At 58.8% G+C, this 18,626-nt stretch overlaps 2 protein-coding genes across 5 annotated transcripts; one reads left to right on the plus strand and one right to left on the minus strand.

Annotated features, from left to right (window-relative positions):
* The first annotated feature begins 234 nt into the window (after positions 1-234).
* FAM171A2 (family with sequence similarity 171 member A2) lies at positions 235-10,589 on the plus strand. The gene is made up of 8 exons (XM_074343308.1): positions 235-517; positions 3,865-4,092; positions 4,318-4,410; positions 7,117-7,275; positions 7,356-7,535; positions 7,635-7,751; positions 7,873-7,999; positions 8,583-10,589. Exons 1-8 carry the CDS (start codon positions 400-402, stop codon positions 10,063-10,065), a joined length of 2,505 nt encoding a protein of 834 aa, XP_074199409.1. The 5' UTR covers positions 235-399; the 3' UTR covers positions 10,066-10,589.
* A 125-nt stretch (positions 10,590-10,714) lies between these two features.
* On the minus strand, positions 10,715-17,472 carry GRN (granulin precursor). Of its 4 annotated transcripts, none has more exons than XM_010959522.3 (13): positions 17,344-17,472; positions 14,565-14,709; positions 14,316-14,441; positions 14,115-14,199; positions 13,525-13,637; positions 13,293-13,428; positions 13,078-13,172; positions 12,717-12,840; positions 12,356-12,453; positions 12,018-12,263; positions 11,578-11,811; positions 11,252-11,482; positions 10,715-11,162 (listed from the first exon to the last, which is right to left on the minus strand). In XM_010959522.3, the coding sequence occupies exons 2-13, from the start codon at positions 14,700-14,702 to the stop codon at positions 11,025-11,027; spliced, it is 1,764 nt and encodes a 587-aa protein (XP_010957824.2). In that variant the 5' UTR covers positions 14,703-14,709; positions 17,344-17,472; the 3' UTR covers positions 10,715-11,024. The 4 variants fall into 4 exon arrangements, with proteins under 4 accessions (XP_010957824.2, XP_074199410.1, XP_010957826.2 ...); XM_074343309.1 differs by lacking the exon at positions 11,578-11,811 and adding an exon at positions 16,931-17,052 and having other exon boundaries at positions 17,344-17,360; XM_010959524.3 differs by lacking the exon at positions 17,344-17,472 and adding an exon at positions 16,931-17,052.
* Positions 17,473-18,626: the final 1,154 nt, after the last annotated feature.

The raw sequence follows: 18,626 nt of genomic DNA on the forward strand, positions 1-18,626 counted from the left end.
TAAGCAATAGCCATTCTTTCTCCCAAAACTTTACACTAAATTTCAAGGGCTCTGGAACTCTGAGGACCCCGGTGATTGGATCCTATTCGCTACTCTTCCTTGAAGCTGGGGGTCTGGGCGCGCGGCAGGGGTTGCGGGGTGGGCTGCGGGTGGGCTGTGCGGGAGGACGGCGGGCGGAGCAGGGCGGCGAGGGGGCGGCACCCGGAGGCCCGCGAGGTGGGCGCCGACTGCAGGGGGCGCTGGCGGCTGCTCCGGGCGGAGACAATCGCGCTGAGCGGCCACCGCAGCCAGAGCGGGAGCCCGAGCAGCGCGGCGCGGCGTAGAGCTGTGGCTGAGCGGGGCCGGCCGAGCGGGGCCGGGCAGGAGCCATGGGCCGCTAGGGCCGGGCCGAGCCCTGCGATGCCGCCGTCGAGTGGCCCCAGCATCCTCGCGCGGCTACTGCCGCTGCTGGGGCTACTACTCGGAGGTGCCTCCCGGGCACCCGGCAAGTCGCCGCCGGAGTCCCCCAGCCCGCAGGGTAAGTCTCGGTCGGGAAAGGCAGCGATTGCGGGCCTGCAGCACCCACCCCGCCACCGCCCGCCACTGGGCCCCTGACTGCCAGCCCCCTCTTCGCGGCGCTCGTGAATTGGAGACTATTCTGTTTGGGTGGGGGGAGCTAGGCGACCTGGGTTTGGCGCTTACGGGAGAGAGGAGGGAGGGAGAGGGAGACTGGCGGGCAGGGGTCTAGGGGAGACACAATAGGAGGGCGGGGGTCCCCAGGCTCCGCGCCGCCGCCCCCTCCCGCCTTGTTTTTCTCCCTCCTGGTCCGCGAGGCGTTGCTGCCTGAGCCATTGTCTATCGAAGACACCCGCCCAGGGGCGGGCAGGGGCGGGCGCCTGCTCCGCAGCCCCCTGCGGGTTCCTCGCTCCCGACCTCGGCGGGGTGGGGGCGCAGGCAGCGGCTGCCACCCTGGGCCCGAACGGGGGCTGGGCGCCTAGAGCTGGGTTTGAAGGGGGGAGGGGAGAATGGGGAGTGAGTGAGGCGGTGGGCGGATTGACTGCTCGAATGGGGTTCTTCACCCTGGAGCCTGACAACCCCCAGCCAGCCCCCCAGGTTCAGAATCTGGGGTGTACCAAAGAGACACTGATCAGCCCATGACGAAGGAGGGGCTGCAGTTGGGGGAGTCTGGAAAAAGGGGTACGTTGTGATTCCCAGCTCAAGGCGCATGGCAGAGCTATGGTGGCGGAGCCATGCTGAGCTGGCTAACAGGCTGTGAGCAGTGTCGGCTGGGAGGGCAGGTGCCTGGGTCCCTGTCCAGCAGGACTCCAGCCACTCTTGTCCCTAGCCTGCCCCCAGGTCACCCCCTCCTCATCTCATCTCTCCATGGCAATGCAGGAGACCCTCCCACCGCCTCACCGCCCAGGTGGGTGTGTGAGGTGGGGGTGGGGTCTGTTCCTGCGGCAGAAGAGGATGGGAGAGCTAGACCATGACTCTTTACCCACCCTTGGATTCTCAGGGGCCCACCCACTCCAGCCCTGCGCCTGCCTTCCAGCCTCTGGCCCCAGCATCCCCGCTACTGTTCTCCCCACTCCTGTCTGAAATGGTGCTCTCCACTCTTCATCTCCCTACCAAGAAGCTGGCAGGAAAAGCAGGGTGGGAAGGGGTCTAGATGAGGGAAGTGGGGTCCGGATGAAGGGAGGGGGTCGGATTTCCTCTTGGAATGAGGCAGGGCTGAAACCAGGACAGGCGGATACTGTATGGAATGTCAGGCTTTGAGGAACAGGGATGGATCTCCCCGGCCTGTCTTCCCTGCTCCCTGCAGGAGGAGAGGAAGCTTTGATGTGTAGGAAGGTGCTCTGTGTTTTCAGGAAGCTTCTTACTCAAGTCCTGCATCCCAGAGGAGGGGGCCCAGGGAATTGGCTGGAATAGAGCCAGGAGAGGGGGTTCTGCCAGGCCGCTGGCTAGGGGCCCAGATTGAGGGGAAGGGGGAAGGGCCTCTGCCAGGCACCTGCCCTTCCCCTCCCCAGCTTAGCACTGATGCCTCCTCAGCCTTACCTGCCCACCCCTGTATTGTTCCCTGGGTCCTCTCCCCTTTTCTGAGGCTCTGCCCTTGAACCCAAGGCATTCCTTCAAATGACCATGTTCCAGACTCCTGAGTCCTCTTTTCCCAGCTGCTCCATCCAGCTGCTACTAGACTGGGGTAGGGGGTGGGGAGTCTGCCAGCCCCTCTAACTTCTCAGAATTCCTGCTGGGTAGTGGTAGAGCAGGGGGGAGCAGGGGCAGGGTGGGCGGGGAGGCTTTCAGTTCCTGGGAGAACCAGAGAGCAGGAAAGTGTGGAGTGTGTGCACCCTCTCGCCAAATTGGGCTCTGGCCTGGGAGGCGAGAGGGAGGTGGACTCAGGCGAACAGCTGGATAGGATGCCAGGGGCAGGCGTGGTGCTGGCCCTGAGGTTGGTTGAAAGCCTGAGATAAGACACCTGTCGCTGTTGAGTGTCAGGCTCCACTCATGAGGCCCCTGACCTCCCCGTGCCCTGCTGCCCTCAGCCCCCTGCTCTTCCTTCTGTACCTGGACTCCCCTAGGTTTGTGTCCAGCATGCACCCCATTCCCCACTTCCCTCCTGGGCCCCTGCACAGAGGCATCTGTACCTTTCCAGGCATGACACCTACTGCCATTTCTAGCAACAGGGTAGGGGTGAGGCATGTTCTTGAGGAGGGGGGAGGGGTAAATGGTGCTATGGATCAGAGCAGCTGCCTGCAGAATCCATGAGAACAACTGCAGGCCTGGTCCCTGCCCTGTCACCCCATCTGAGTTCAGGACACCTGCAGGCCCATCCCAGCCAGACCATCCTGGGGTCTGGGGCAGATGTGGCTGGAAGCAAAGACTTGGACTTCCCTTCCCAGCCCCCTCCACACTAGTTTCCCTTGGGCCTGTGTAACCCCCACCCCCAGATTGTCTTCCCCTTGCCAGGGCCTCAGCTCCCTGCCCATCTCCTGGGAGGAATGAGGGCGTTGCCATGGTGATTGACTGTAGCTGACCAGCTGAGAGGGGGCTGGCAGTTCATGTGAGGGGGAGGGGTCAGGAGGTACTTGTTTGAGCTTAGGGGTTTAGGATGAATCCCTAAATTTGAAGGGAAACAGGCTTGTGCGAAGGATTCTGGGAAGGGGATGAATGATGTGAATGGCCAACTCGCATAGTGTCCCCTTCTCAGTTTTTTCTTGAGAACCCAAATTTTGACCCAGTCTCCCTTTCTCCCTTCCAAATGGCTGAATCCTGACTGCTCTTCCCTCCACTTGCAGATCCCTGGTTCTGCAGTCATTCATCCTTTCTCAGCCGTCTTCCCTCTCCTCTCCCTGACACCAGCCCCATAGGGTCCAGTGGTAAGAATCTCGGTCTAGAGACAGACTCCCAGATTTGGATCTCAGATCTCCCACTTAACTGTAGTACAAGTATCTGAACTCTTTGAGCCTCGGTTTCTTTATCTGTAAAATGAGCTAAGAGCATATTTTATCAAATCATCATTGACTGTAAGATGCATCATTATTTATTTCATGTGCCAGTAAAAAAGGAAGAAGCTGCTGCTGATTATAATGATGACATCATCAATCATAGGTGTAGCCTGAGTTCAGAAGCGGTAAAATGTCAAAAAGTATATGTGTTAGAATTAATGAAATATGCTAATTGTACCCCCCACCTTACAGGCTGATGTGAGGTTTAAATGAGAGTTCTATAAATGCTGGCTTTTATAGTATCTTGTGTAGCTTGGGCTCCAAAGCCACTCCCAACCCACAGCCCCTTCCTCTGATCTCCTCTCTCCTCTGAGGCTCCTCCCAGTTCTCTTTTCTCCCCTCCCTCCTCCTCACTCTCCTCACCCCATCTTGCCCACAGAGATCCTGATCAAGGTGCAGGTGTATGTGAGTGGGGAGCTGGTGCCCTTGGCCCAGGCCTCAGTGGATGTGTTTGGGAACCGGATGCTGCTGGCCGCTGGCACCACGGACTCGGAGGGCGTGGCCACACTGCCCCTCAGCTACCGCCTGGGCACCTGGGTGCTGGTCACTGCTGCCCGCCCTGGCTTCCTCACCAACTCTGTCCCCTGGCGTGTTGACAAGCTGCCCTGTGAGTGCAGGGGCAGGTGGGGGGAAGCAGCAGCTGACCCCATCAGCCCCTTCCCAAAATAGTCCTTGGAGGGTGGAGGGAGCAGGCGTTCTAGCAGCTGCTGCCTGGGCTGGGGTACACAGAGGGGGCTGAGGGAGGATGAAGTCACTGGGATTCAGATGGTGGGAGTGCCTGGCCTGGGGGATAGGGGCTTCCTCTTGAGCTAACAGCCCACCCCTCCCGCAGTGTATGCCTCAGTCAGCCTCTACCTGCTTCCTGAGCGGCCGGCCACCCTCATCCTCTATGAGGACTTGGTGCACATCCTCTTGGGCTCTCCTGGTAAGGCTGCCCTCTTTCCACTCCCCCTGCCGCCCATGCCAGCTCCTCTTCCTTCTCCCTGACCTGGGTATAGAGAGCTCTGCTCTGCCACATATTAGCTGGGTGCCCTTGGACGAGTCACTTAATCTCTCTGAGCATTAGTTTGTTCATCTATAAGATGTGGATATTGATAGTATGTACATCATCAAATTGAGGTAAGGATTAAATATCATCAGGCATGCAAAAAACAGCATAGAAGGTGGTCAATAAATGTATATTGTTACTGGGGCCTCTCATGGTTTCTATTCTCCCTCTGCTCCTACCATTAGAATTCCAACTTCCTGCCACCTTATCTTCAGTGGGTCTACACATACTTCTTGTGCACCTATTGGGTGGCTGGCTATGTTAGAGGCCATGAGAGGGTCATTCCACAGGTATAGAACACCTATCAAGTGCAAGGCCTGGAGCAGTCCCGCAGTGGCCCTTGTCTACCCACAGGCTTTCGGTCTCACCCAACCAATACTGCCTGCAGCAGCCGGGCTGTGCCAGGCATTGTGTCTGGTGCTGGGGAGTAACGGTAAGGAAGAGCCGACCCGCTCCCCGCCTTGTGGAGTTCACAGACTGGTAGGAAGATAGACAAACAGAACATTGCAAACCCTGAAATAATTACAGAGCAGGCAGGGCAGTGGAGTGGAGGGCGGCTACATTCAATACCGAGAGGACCCTCCCGTGGGAGTATAGCAGGGCGAGAGGATTTGTTGAAGGAAGCTGTGGGACCCGTGGGCTCGGGAGTTGAAGGGAGAGCAGACGCACCCTCATGGCAGAGGAATCAAGATGCAGGGGCATAAGGGAGCCATGAGGTGCAGGGACTGCTCTGGTCTGGCTATGCAGGAGGGGTGCCTGGTGCAGCCTGGTTGCCCAGCCAGGCAGAGGGTGGACGCCATCTGGTTAGTACTAGGGAGCCACTGTGGGTGGAGGGGGAGCCTCCCCTCCTCAGTTTATATTCTTAATTAGAGCCCTTGTCCTCAAATTACTCTTTTTAAAACTTTATTCATTTATTTATTTTATTTATTTATTTATTTATTTTTGGGTGGGTAATTAAATTTTTTTCTTTCTTTCTTTCTTTCTTTCTTTCTTTCTTTCTTTCTTAATGGGAGTACTGGGAATTGAACCCAGGGCCTTGTGCATGCTAAGCATGTGCTCTATCACTCAGCTATACCCTCCCCCACCTCAAATTACTCTTCTTGTTTGCTCATCTTCCTCTCTCTGATCTTGAACCAGAGGCTTCTGAAATGTCTTTGGAGGTTTCTAAAACACCAAGTGAACCTGTTGTTGCCCCCTAGCTTAAAGCGTCCCCACGGCTCCCACTGCTTTCGTGCCCTCCAGAACCTGGCGTGTGGGCTGCTGCCTTGCCTGCCTCCCACTCCAGCCACCCGACCAGCAAGCTGCCTTGTGACCCTGCGCCTTTCTCTGTCAGTCCTCCAGGAAGTTCCTTTCCACTTTCTTTCCTGGCTGAGTCTTACTCATTCTGCAAGACTCCATGGGGCCTTCCTGAGCTGGGCAGGCCAAACTCCCCTCTCATCCTGCTATTTTAATAACAAGGCAGGATGAACTGGTGGGTGAGAGGATGGGCCCTGGCACCAGACTGTCTGGGCTTCAGCTGGGCTCCAGGATTGTGACCTTGGGCAAGTTACTGAATTTCTTCCACTTCCATGGTTGCAGCTATAAAATGGGCACGTACCTCAGGGGCTGTTGTGCTAATTGCCAGGGTTAGTATAGGTAACCTGCTTACAGCAGAGCCCAGCATATCTTAAAGCTTAGTAAATGTTAGCTATTACCATATTATATTGGAATTCTGTTTATACATCCCATCCACCCCAAGACAGACAGATACACACACACACACAGGACCAAAGCTGTTAAATGCAGTAGCCAAAAGCCACATGTGGCTATCTAAATTTGGATAAATTAAAAATTCACTACACTTTTTAGAGTTAAAAATAAATGCAGATCTTGGAAAAAAATAAATGCAGTTCTAGCACAGGGAACTATGCTCAATATCCTGTAATAACCTTTAATGGAAAACATATGAAAACAAATATATGTATGTATATGCAAGACTGGGACATTTTACTGTACACCAGAAATTGACACACTGCAAATTGTATTTCAATTTTATAAATAAATAAATAAATAAATAAATAAATAAATAAATAAATAAATGCAGTTCCCCAGTCATACTAGCTACATGTCAAGTCCATAATAGCCCCTGTGTGTCTAGTGGGTCCTGTAACAGGCAGCACAGATGTAGAACATTTCCATCCATAGCAGAAAGTTCCAATGGGTAGTGAACAGTGCCGCCCTAGACTATGAACTTGAAGGCAGGGAATTCAGCACCTAACACAGTGCCTGCCACACAGTAGACAATAATAATTGTTTAAGGAGCTGAACATCATCATTTTCTAAGTTAATATGGAAACAGTGTTTCAGAGAGAGCAAGTAACTCGTTCAGGGTCACACAGCCAGGGCTAGGAGACTTCAGGTCCATGTCCCTTCTAGGTCAACATTCTAAGACTGTCCAGTTCTCTCCCTAAATCTCCACCCTCCCTGGCCTTCCCAAGTGGCTTGAGCCATTGATCCCCCTTCTCCTTAGACTCTTGCTTTCTGCTCTGGTCCTTGGGGAGCCTTGTCACTGGCCAGGTTACTGCAGCTCCTCTCTCCATCCAGGTGCCCGCTCCCAGCCCTGGGTGCAGTTCCAGCGCCGGGCTGCCCGCCTGCCCGTCAGCTCTACCTACAGCCAGCTCTGGGCCTCGCTCACACCTGCCAGCACCCAGCAGGAAATGCGGGCTTTCCCTGCCTTCCTGGGCACAGAGGCCTCCAGCTCAGGTATGCCGGGTGCCAGTCATGGAAGGGATGTTCCCCCCATCAGAATTTAAGCCCTCAACTCTTGTGTCCCTTTCTCCCAGGCAATGGCTCCTGGCTGGAGCTGATGCCAGTGGCTGCTGTGAGCGTGCACCTGCTGGCAGGTAATGGGACCGAGGTGCCACTCTCGGGCCCCATTCATCTGTCCCTGCCTGTGCCCTCGGAGCCTCGTGCCCTTGCCGTGGGCACCAGCATTCCAGCCTGGAGGTTCGACCCCAAGAGTGGTGAGTGTCTCAGGGGGATGCAGGTGCTGGAGTCTGGGGAAAGAAAGTGGGACTTAAGTTTCAGGACACTGAGTTTGATGAAACCCCTGCCTCTCCCAGGGCTGTGGGTACGCAATGGCACTGGCGTGATCCGGAAGGAAGGCCGGCAGCTCTACTGGACCTTCATCTCCCCCCAGCTGGGGTACTGGGCGGCTGCCATGGCTTCCCCCACAGCTGGTGAGAGTGGGGGGACAGCAGGGACAGGGGACAGTGGTGGAGGGAGAGGCTGGGAGATTGGACTCCTGAATGGCAGGAGGGACATCCACACCTGGGAACGCTAAGCCCTTGCCTGGCACAGGGCTGGTCACCATCACGTCGGGCATCCAGGACATTGGCACCTACCACACCATCTTCCTGCTCACCATCCTGGCAGCCCTGGCCCTACTGGTGCTCATTCTGCTGTGTCTGCTCATCTACTACTGCCGGTGAGTGCCCCCCAATCCCCTCCTACTGCCTCCCAATCCCCCAGCCTTCTCTCATCCCAGGCACTGACTGAGGCCTGCTCCATGTCTGGTCTGCTGGGCACTCTGGCCCCAAAGATGCATAGAATACAATTTGGATCCTTAAGGCTCTGACAGGAAAGCATTGCATATGCACATGCAAAGACCCAGACTGGTGGCCTCAGAGAAGTGGGGGGAGAGAAGGCAGGAGCTGCAGACCAGGCCCCTCCCTGCAGCTACTCCTACCACACCAGATCTCACTGCCAGGGGCCCTCAGGCCAGATATGTGCCTGTTGGCTTAGGTGCTCCTCCCTGGCTCTCACTGCACCTGGTGTGTGCCAAGGAGTGCAGTTTACTGGACACATCTGCTGGCCGGACCTCCCACAGACACTCAAGCTCTTTCCACAAACCTCTCAGGACCCATCTAGGCTCCCCAACCTCTCTGCTGAGTCCCAGGCGTTGTTCTGAGCCCTCCAACCATATTCATCCCTCATCTTGCAACTGCGGGTTTAGAGAGCTGCTCTGGTCCCCACCCTTTTCTGAGGGTCCCCGTCTGCCTCCTCTCCAGGAGGCGCTGCCTGAAGCCGAGGCAACAGCACCGCAAGCTGCAGCTCTCCGGGCCCTCTGACGGTAACAAGCGAGACCAGGCCACCTCGATGTCCCAGCTCCACCTAATCTGTGGGGGACCACTGGAGCCTGCCCCGTCAGGGGACCCCGAGGCTCCACCTCCAGGTCCCCTCCACTCAGCCTTCTCCAGCTCCCGCGACTTGGCCACCTCCCGGGACGACTTCTTCCGTGCCAAGCCGCGCTCCACAGGCCGCCCGGCCGCCGAGCCGGCAAGTGCCCGCGGGGGCGAGGGTGCCGGGATGAAGGGCGCCCGCTCGGTAGAGGGTCCTGGCGGGTTAGAGCCAGGCCTGGAGGAGTACCGGCGGGTGCCCACGGGGCCCGCGGCCTTCCTGCAGGAGCCGCCCTCGCCGCCGCCGCCCTTCGAGCACTACCTGGGCCACAAGGGGGCGACCGAGAGCAAGACCCCCGACTTCCTGCTGTCGCAGTCCGTGGACCAGCTGGCGCGTCCGCCGTCTCTCAGTCAGGCCGGGCAGCTCATCTTCTGCGGCTCCATCGACCACCTTAAGGACAGTGTCTACCGCAACGTCATGCCCACGTTGGTGATCCCCGCACACTACGTGCGTCTCGGCGGCGAGGCAGGAGCAACGGGGGCGGGCGACGAGCCGGCGCCGCCAGAGGGCGCGACCCCCGGCCCGGTGCGCCCTTTTCCCCAGCCCGACCCCCAGCGCCCGCTGATGCCGGGCCACTCGGGCCCCGGGAGCGAGGGCGGTGGGGGTGGCAGCGGCGAGGGCTGGGGGAGCGGGCGCTCAGCGCCTGTCAGCGGCTCAGTCACCATCCCGGTGCTGTTCAACGAATCGACCATGGCGCAGCTCAACGGGGAGCTGCAGGCGCTGACCGAGAAGAAGCTGCTCGAACTGGGCGTGAAGCCTCACCCACGCGCCTGGTTCGTGTCCCTCGACGGGCGCTCCAACTCGCAAGTGCGCCACTCCTACATCGATCTGCAGGCGGGCGGCGGCGGCCGCAGCACGGATGCCAGCCTGGACTCGGGCGTCGACGTGCACGAGGCTCGGCCGGCGCGCCGGCGGCCCCTGCGGGAGGAACGGGAGCGACCCCCAGCCGCTGCCCCACCGCCGCCGCCGCCGCCGCCACCGCCTCCGCCCGCACCTCCCCGCCTGGCGCTCAGCGAGGACACGGAACCCAGCAGCAGCGAGAGCCGCACGGGCCTCTGCTCCCCGGAGGACAACTCGCTGACACCGCTGCTGGACGAGGTGGCCGCTCCCGAGGGCCGGGCGGCCACGGTACCCCGGGGTCGGGGCCGCAGCCGCGGGGACAGTTCCCGCAGCAGCGCCAGCGAGTTGCGGCGCGACTCGCTCACCAGCCCAGAGGACGAGCTCGGGGCAGAGGTTGGCGACGAGGCGGGAGACAAGAAGAGCCCGTGGCAGCGACGGGAAGAGCGGCCGCTCATGGTGTTCAACGTCAAGTAGCACCCATGCAGGGCCTGGCACCGCCTCCAGGCCGGCCCCCGCCCCCTCCGCCAGGGCCCGCCCCCAGGGTGCGCGCCCCCGGCAGCTGCGGGGGCCCTCGCCCTTAGCCCTCAGCCCTGGCCTGGAAAGGTGCCCGGGTGTCTGTGGAGCTGTCTGGTGGTATGTGCTGGGTAAAGTCTTGGGAGGGACCCTGGGTCTGCCTCCAAGAGGGAGGTGGGAAGGGTCCAGATCCCCGTTGGGAGGTGCTGGGGAGGAGGGCTGGGTGGGGGGAAGCAGTGCCTGTATAAACATGGCTGTATATAGAAAGCTCTATCGTGGGCAAGCAAGAGGGGCAACCGGGCCTCAGCTGCTAGTGTGAGGGCTGGGAAGGGAGGGGGAGTTCTAGCGGACCCCTGGGAGGGGAGGGGGTGCTGCTTGCTGACTAGTCCACCTCTGGGCTACGATGTCACAGGGCTGGATGCTGGGGCGGCTCTGGGGACTGGGGGATAATGTGATGGGATGGCAGTGGGCAATAGCAAATATAAAACTGGTGAGATTAACTTCTCTGTGTCTTTCTGTGGGGTGGGGGGAGTGTGGACACTGGATGGGGGCCGTTGCCCAGGGGTCTCCTGGGGAGGACAGGCAGGGTGGCCAAATCAGACAATGTTAAGAAAGTGTACAAACTTTACTGCAGCACTACATACACACACGCACACCTGTAGATAAGGAAGAGCACCTGGCCACAGGGTCCATGGAAATTGGGGGAGGGGATGGCAGCTTGAAATGTGGCTTTTGCCACAGCCCCCCTTCCCATGGGGAGGGCCTTAGATTGAGGTCCCATCTCCCATGGTGATGAGGGGACTCAGAAGGGAAGGTCTGGGAGAATTTGGCAGGGGGAGGTGCTGGGGAGGCCTGAGCAGTGGGCACCCTCTGAGCAGGGTCCCGAGGGCTGCAGAGTGTCTTCAGTCCTCAATCCCTCCTCACAGCAGCTGTCTGGGGGCCGCGTCCCTCAGAGGAGTGTCCCAGCGCAGGGCTTTCCTGCGCAAACACTTGGTGCCCTTGGCCCCACAGCGGAAGCCAGCGGGACAGCAGTGACGCTTGTCCAAACAACAGGTGCCCTGGATGGTCAGAGTGGGGAGCGAGAGTTAGACACAGCAGGACCTGGCCCATGCCCAGACCCAGCCCCAGGGCCAGGGATGGCACTGACCTGGCGATAGGGACAGCAGGCCCAGCCCCCTCGGCTGTCTGGGCAGCAGGTCTGGTTATCATGGCAGAAGTGTCCCGCCCCACACTCTACGTTCCCCACACCCACGTGAGGGCTGTGGGTCAGCTGGGCAGCAGGGTGGGCAGAATCTGCCTCCTTCTCACAGGATCGGGCCTTCACATTACAGGTGTAGCCAGCAGGGCAGCAGTGCTGGCGGTCCTCACAGCACACGGCCTGGGGGGATAGAGCAGCAGTACATTCTCACCCCCGCTACCCACCCAACCTGGGACCCAGCTCCCCCATCTGGGAGCAGGCAGGTGGGCACTCACGTGGGGCAGCTGGCAGCAGGCCCAGCCCCTGCTCAGGCTTGGGCAGCAGGTCTGCCCCACTGGGCAGCTGGTGTGCTGGTCACAGCCCATGTCTTTGGGGTGGGACAGCGAAGCCCGGTGGGCAGGCATCTTGGCCATCCCAGTAACAATCTTGTCCTCCCTCTTGCAGTGCCCCTCAGCCATACATGTGTAGCCCTGGGGGCAGCAGTGCTGGTGGTCCGAGCAGCAGACAGCCTGGGGAGGTGGCAGAAAAGGGGGGTCTAGGAAGCTACTCTGGGACAGAACACTGAGCCCCTACTACACCCACTCACAGCTCCTTTAACTGGGAATGACTCTGCCAGAGCTGGTGTGCCACCCGTGCGTGGGCAGAGGGTAGAGAACAAGGCAGTAGGAGCCTGGCCACCTGCCCAGGCCAACACACTGTCCCCTACCCCATGTACCTCTGGGACAGGGCAGCAGCCCCACTCCCCAGACATGAAGCGACAGCAGGTACTGGAGGAGGGACAGCTGGTGATGTTATCACAGGGGACATCACTCTCCACGGCTTGGGGGTCTGGCAGGCTGAGGTAGGCTGGGGACTTCTCCATCCAGGGCACCCGGTGGGCCCCCTGTTCGCAGGTACCCTTCTCTGTGTCACACCTAAACCCAGCCGGACAGCAGTGGACGTGGTCCTCACAGCACATGGCCTGGGGTGGATGGAGAGGGGACAGTGGGCATGGGGGGGCCTAGCTGGCTGCCACCGTCTGCTTGGCCCAGCCCACTTATCACTCCCAGGTACCTGGGCAAAAGGGCAGCAGCCCCAGGCCCCGGACTGCAGGCGGCAGCAGGTGTAGTCATCTGGGCAGCTCACCTCCATGTCACACTTCACCTCCTGCACTGTGAGGGAGGCAAGGAGTACAGGTCAGCAGTGGCACTAGGGACATTTAGGGGTGCCCACCCTTGGCCAGCTCCACCGCTAGAACCAGATGTGGAGGATGGAGGGTACCGTTCAGGCCACCCCTGGCAGTGATGCTAAGGCAAGGCCCAGTGTGGACCAAAGAGGGCTGTACCTGCTCTGGCCTCTCCAGGCAGCTGTCAGTCCCCACCCCCATATCTATTCATGCTTCATGGTGCAGGTGGAATGCGGCCTGCTCCGGTACCTGTATCTGCAGGCAGCTTGGTGAGGAGGTCTGTGGCATTCTCCTTGGAGAGGCACTTACTCTGGATCAGGTCGCACACAGTGCCTTGAGGGCAGCAGTGCAGGTGGTCGGCGCAGCAGATGGCCTGGGTAAGGGCAGGGTTGGGTCTCTGGGATTTCCAGTCTCCCAGGAGTTCAGGGAGCAGCCAGGCTGACAGCTGGCACTACCCCAATCCCCCGCTAGGGGGTGGCATGAGTCCTGAGCAGCCATGCTCCCAGCAACCAGCCCGCCAGCCCCACCCCCTGGAGTCCCTGCCAGGTAGGTAAGTGTCCAGGTCAGGTGGCGGTGGGCACAGCCCGACTGGCTACAGCCCCTCACTCACATTGGGCATCGGGCAGCAGCCATACTTTCCACTAGGAAGCTTGCAGCAGGTAGAACCGTCAGGGCACTGGGACTGTGCATCAGGGCACAAGACCACTGGGAGGGGAGAGAAGCATGAGGCGCAGCCAGGGTAGAGGGGAACCTTCCCCAGCCAGGAGCCAGATGAGGCTGCTCCTCACTCTCAACCCCCAACCAGATGCTCTCCCACCTCCTCACCTGCCCTTTTAGACTTTTGTGCAGGAATCTTCTTTGCCAGGGGGTGGGTCCCCGTGGTGGTGAGGCAGCGGGCATGAGCCAGGTCACAGGAGGTACCATGGGGGCAGCAGTGCACCTTGTCTTCACAGCAAGAAGCCTAAGAAGAATTGGCCCTGACTCTGTCTTTGCTCCCTCCAGCCGTTTCTCTGCCCCTACTGCCCTCCTCTTTCCCCTCCATCTTCCTAAACTTTACCTGGGGCATGGGGCAGCATCCCCAGGAGCCATCAGGCATAGTGCAGCACGTGGAGGAGTTGGGGCATTCATACCGTCTGTCGGGGCACTGGACGGCACCCAAGAGGTTGGTATCTGTGGATGGAATGACCCAGGATTCCACCCTGTCAGTGAAGGTCATTCCCCCCCTCACTCAAGGCGCTGCTGGCACCAGGGCCTGCAGGTCCAGCTACAGGAGAACTGCGGAGTCTGGCACTAGGGCTCAGGGCTCCCCCTGGCTCTCCTAACCCACTGTCTTCCAGGCCAGTCCTTGCCTCAGCAATATGGCACGGGATAGGGGCACGCATTGCCTGGGTGGTATTAAACCAGTCCAGCTGGCCTCTGCCCAGCCCCACAATGCTTGGCTCTGGGCCTGGAGTCTCACATTCTCTCCCACCCCCTCCTCGCCCCAGTGCTGCCCCTCTGGTCAGACCAGGGGGGTCTTAGTACAGATGCCACATGATGAGGGCACGAGGAATCAAAGAATCAAGGTCACACAGCTGGCTGGGCTCCTGGGTGCGCCAGGCTCTGCGAGCTGCCTGTCCTCCACCTCCACCTCCACCTCTGTCGCACCTGATCTCTGGAAGCAGGACCGCCCATCAGCACTGCAGTGGAAGCCCTGTGGGCAGCAATGGCGGCCATCTCCGCATGACACGGCCTGTGGGACACAGAGACACCTTCGTTGGCCAGGCCCTTTTCCCTGAGGGGTAGAAGAGTGCAGGAATAGTGGAAATGCAGATCTCAGCCTCTCCATCGACCTAAGGGCACCCTCACCTCTGGGAATGGGCAGCAGCTGGAGGTCCCCGAGACGGTGAGGATGCAGGAGTAGCCAGGAAGGCAGTGGGCATCAATCTGGCAGGGTGTGCCCAGACGCCTGCTCAGTGCTGCGGGCCACGTGTCCTGGGAAGCAAGAGGAGTGGATAAACAGGAAGACCCGAGCTTGGACCCCTCCCCTGGCCAATCTGAGATGACCCATGGGAAAATGTCAGGCTGCCGGCTCTTGCCCAGGCGAAGGGCACTCACCGGGATGGGATTGCAGCAGCTGTAGCTGGCTCCTCCCGGGTCCAGGCAACAGGCCACAGGGCAGAGCTGACCATCTGGGCACTGTGTTCCAGCCACCAGCCCTGTCACAAAGGCCACCCAGCTCACCAGGGTCCACATGGTCCACCTGCAGATTACCAAGAGGCATTTGGCAACTAGCTTAAGCCCATGGCACCCTCAATTCTGGGGCCAGTCACTACCCCCGCCGTAGACCCAGGCCCAGGATTACCTGAGCCTCCTGACAACGTCTTGTCCCGGCACGAAGAAAGATGTGGGGCCTGAGATTCAGCTACCAACCTGTGTCCTGCATGGGTGTCCCACATGCACCACGTGTAAACCCGTGAGCACAAATGCTGACATGAGTAACTGTGAAGCTGTGTCCCCAAATGGTGGTCTAACACCTGAGCCTCTGTGGCTGAGTGTGCAGAGATGTGGGCATGTGAGAGTCAGGAAGATGTGTGAGTTCTGTGGGTCTGACCTGGGGGGATGTGGGCCACCTCCAGGGGTTGGGGAGGCACCAGGAGCCATGGGAGGACAGGGCAGGGGGGCAAGGAGGGAGTCCCCCCCTTAAAGAAAAGTCAAGGTTCCACTTCCCCAGCCAGCCCCTCAAGACACCTCCTCGCCTGAAGTTGTGCTCACACCTGCACTCTGCTAAGTAAGGCCTGTTGGCAGGGGAGGGGAGCTCACATGATGACATGGGAAACCACGAGGTTGAGAAAGTTGTGAAAAGGGAAGTGTTGTGCTGGTAGAGCCTGGGCTGCCTTCCTCAGAGGCCAGCCACCACCCGCCCACTGATGGTCCCCTCCCCACCCAAGGAAGGGGACACGCAAGCTGGGTCAACCTTTGGGACACCTATGTTCTAAGGGCTCCCCAGTACCACCAGGCCCTTTCTGAATCCCCAAACATACCACCCTCCTGTCCCCCTGCCTCTCCCCACCCTGGAGCTGAAACCCAGCTGCATGTGGAGAGAGACCATGCATGCCCACCCAGCTGTTGATCTGAGTTAGCAGAAGGAACCAAGCCTCAGTCTCTGGAGGGGAGCAGCCTCTCACTTCCTAAACAGTTCTTTCCCCAAGCTCAGCCAGCCCTGTTTGTTCAATGGGGTGGGCGGGGGAGATGTTACCCTGACTAAAGAGGCAAAACCAGTCAACTCTGTTGAGCCTCTTAGGAGCCAGTTACAACACTACATTATTTTCTTCCTTCTTTACAACAACCATCCAAAGTAGTGATTACTACCTTTACTTTTCAAAGGGGGAAACTGAGGCTCAGAGGGATGTCAAGTAACCCATCCATGTCATATATCAAGACATGGAAATGGCTTGCTTTGATGGTTCCAGAGTATATTGGACCTGGGTTCATTTCACAAGTGGCACCATGGACAGTGCCTGGGAATGGACCCCAAACCCCAGAAAGGTAGAGGCCTGGGGTTCAAGTTGAGAAGGGGGACAGAAGTACTTCCTGGGCAGGTGGACCAGGCAGGACAGAAACTCGGAGTACAGGGGCTGCCTGGATACACCCACCAAGGTGGGTCCTAGTCCTAGAATTGCCACCACTGACAGTGAGAGCCTCAAAAGTTGCTCTCTGTCTCTTGGCCTCAGTTCCCTATGAGTCTGTGTGTAGACACTGCACATTATGTGTGGCAGGGAATTGCAGACCTCCAGTCACTCACATCCTGTCTCCCTCACCTGGCTTTTCTTAGTGCTCCCTCCCTAGCTCAAAGACCATCCCTTCCTGGCCAGGTAAGGCTGAAGAAGACTGGTCCTAGCCCATGGCTCCTTTCACCCTCTCCTCCACGCCCATAGCTCCCTGGCAAGACATCTCCAGCTGGCCCCGCCTGCTTCTTGGGAGTCCAACCTCGGCCCTCCGCAGGCTTGTCCCACTGCTCTGACTCAGGCCAGAAGGAGTGCCTGTTTGCACACATGTCAGACTACTCAGCACCCTAGTGATTTATTTACGTATATTTTCCTTCTTGGGTATCCTGAGGTTCGGGAGTAGAGTGTATACTTCTGTTGGATACACATGCAGGCACATGCGCGCGCGCGCACACACTCAGGACAAGGGATGGGGGACCTAATTCCTCTTAGTAAGGTTCCAAGTGATGGCCTCTCACCTCCACCCCACACTGCCACCAGAGAGCGAGGACAGGAGCCTATTCAAGCCCCGAGCTCCGTCATCTTCCACTAGGTGGCAGCCCCCAACTCCGAGTGAGAGGAGACAGATTCCCAAAAAGTGAGCCAACCCAGCGGTGAGAGAGCAGGGAAAAGTGGCAGGGAGAAGCGGAAGTTAGCTTGTTCCACCCCCCACGAGAGGAAGTAAAAGAGTCAGACACAACCCAGAGGTTCAATCACCTCTCCCAAGTCTCTACTGTCTTTGAGGAGGCCAGGGTCTCAAGCTCCACTTCCAGCCCTCTGAGCTCGGAGCAGGGGCGGGGACTACCCAGCACCACCAGCACCACCAGCACCACCAGCACCTGCCGACGGAAGCGGAGTCGGCTCAAGAACAAAGTGGTCCCTGCTTTGGGGGAAGAGGCTGCAGCTTCCGGGGATGCTGGAGAGGGAGAGAGCCCCTTCTAATGGAAGTCACTGCAATTACTGCTCACTCCCACCACCTATAAAACTCCTTCCAGTGCATCGGAGTTTCTCTAAGGGAGTCTTTCCTTGTTTCCCCGCTGAAACTCCAGAGGAGCCTCAAACCCCCACGTCCCCCTGGCTGGGCCCCTGGGGAGGAGCAAGCGAGAGATCTACGCAGCCACCCTCCTTACCTGAGTCGGAGTTCGAGCTCGCTGGGTAGCAGCTGCCGGGTAGCTCACGAGCTTGGGCCTCTTGGCTCGATGGCCCGCCCACCTCAGTTTCAATTGGCCAGGTGTCCGATCTCTCGCGCTCTCATTGGCTACTCGTCGATGTAAAGGCGGGGCCAACATGTAATCTGTGCTGCTTTCCTACTCAATTCACTCTCCTCCCTCCCTTCCTCTCTTCCCAACCCCCCATTTCTAGGGATCATGTGATTGGAGAATCATGTGACGCCCTGGCTCGATCGGTCAGGCTGCGGGTGCCCGCCTCGCTGCCTTCTGCTGCCCCATCCCGATATGGGGCAGCGCCTGTCCGGGGACATTAAGGCACAAATGCATTTAAGAGCATTCACAGGATGTCGGCTTCTGGATTCGGAACGTCTGGTCTTCCTGTTTCTATTCTGTTCAATCAACTCAAATTTAATGCTGGGCGGCCAGGCCCCAAAGGGAGGTGAAGGAGAGTTGTGCGGGCAAGGATAAACAGCCCTCAGGCTCTTTCCTCAAGGTGCTCACAGCAGTGGGTGGGGTGGGGGTTGGAGAAGGAGAGACAGACTCAGATTAAGTCTAAATTAAGGTACAAGGTCCTGTGCCAGGTGCTCTAGATGTGTGAAGGGAAAAGGTAGTAGGTTGGCTCTGGGCAGGGAAGCAGGGAAGAAGAGATTTAACTTCATCCTGAGGGCACATTTTTGAGCTGAGTTTGGGAGGATTTTAACTGGTAGGTGGAGAGAGGTTGGAGAAGTGGCTAGACATGGGAGTGGGTGGGGAGTGGGTTGGGAAGAGCATTAAGAAATCAGATAGGAAGGGCAGCCTTGGGCAGGGATTGAGTGTCAGGTTCAATGAAGTGGACGTGAGGAGCTGCTGAATGCGTGGCACAAGGCTGGGCTGGAGGTGAGTGCATTGTGGAAGTGGCTTCCTAGTTTCAGTCGGCCCTGCCCTCTGGGAACTGACATGCCAGTGAGGGGAGAAAATGTACTACATTTTCGCTGGCATTAGGAGTCAGACTGCTCAGTGCCAAGGGGCCTGGCCCAGGCAGAGGTGGGTGATGGGAGATGCACCAGGAGAGAGGAGAGGCCCATAGAAAGCCTGGTGCTGGGCCTTGGAGGAAGGGCAGTGTTTGGTTGTGCAGAGTGGACGGAGAGCACAGCAGTCTCCGCAAAGAGCTTGAGCTGAGGGTGAGGCTGGGGTTGGGGACGAACAGCCAAGCTCAGGGGTGGTGGGAGTCTGGGTAGGGAAGAAGTGGCAGGGTTGAAGGATTG

The sequence above is a fragment of the Camelus bactrianus genome, chromosome 16 (genome assembly GCF_048773025.1).
Source record: "Camelus bactrianus isolate YW-2024 breed Bactrian camel chromosome 16, ASM4877302v1, whole genome shotgun sequence".
In the NCBI taxonomy this organism is placed as follows: Eukaryota; Metazoa; Chordata; class Mammalia; order Artiodactyla; family Camelidae; genus Camelus; species Camelus bactrianus.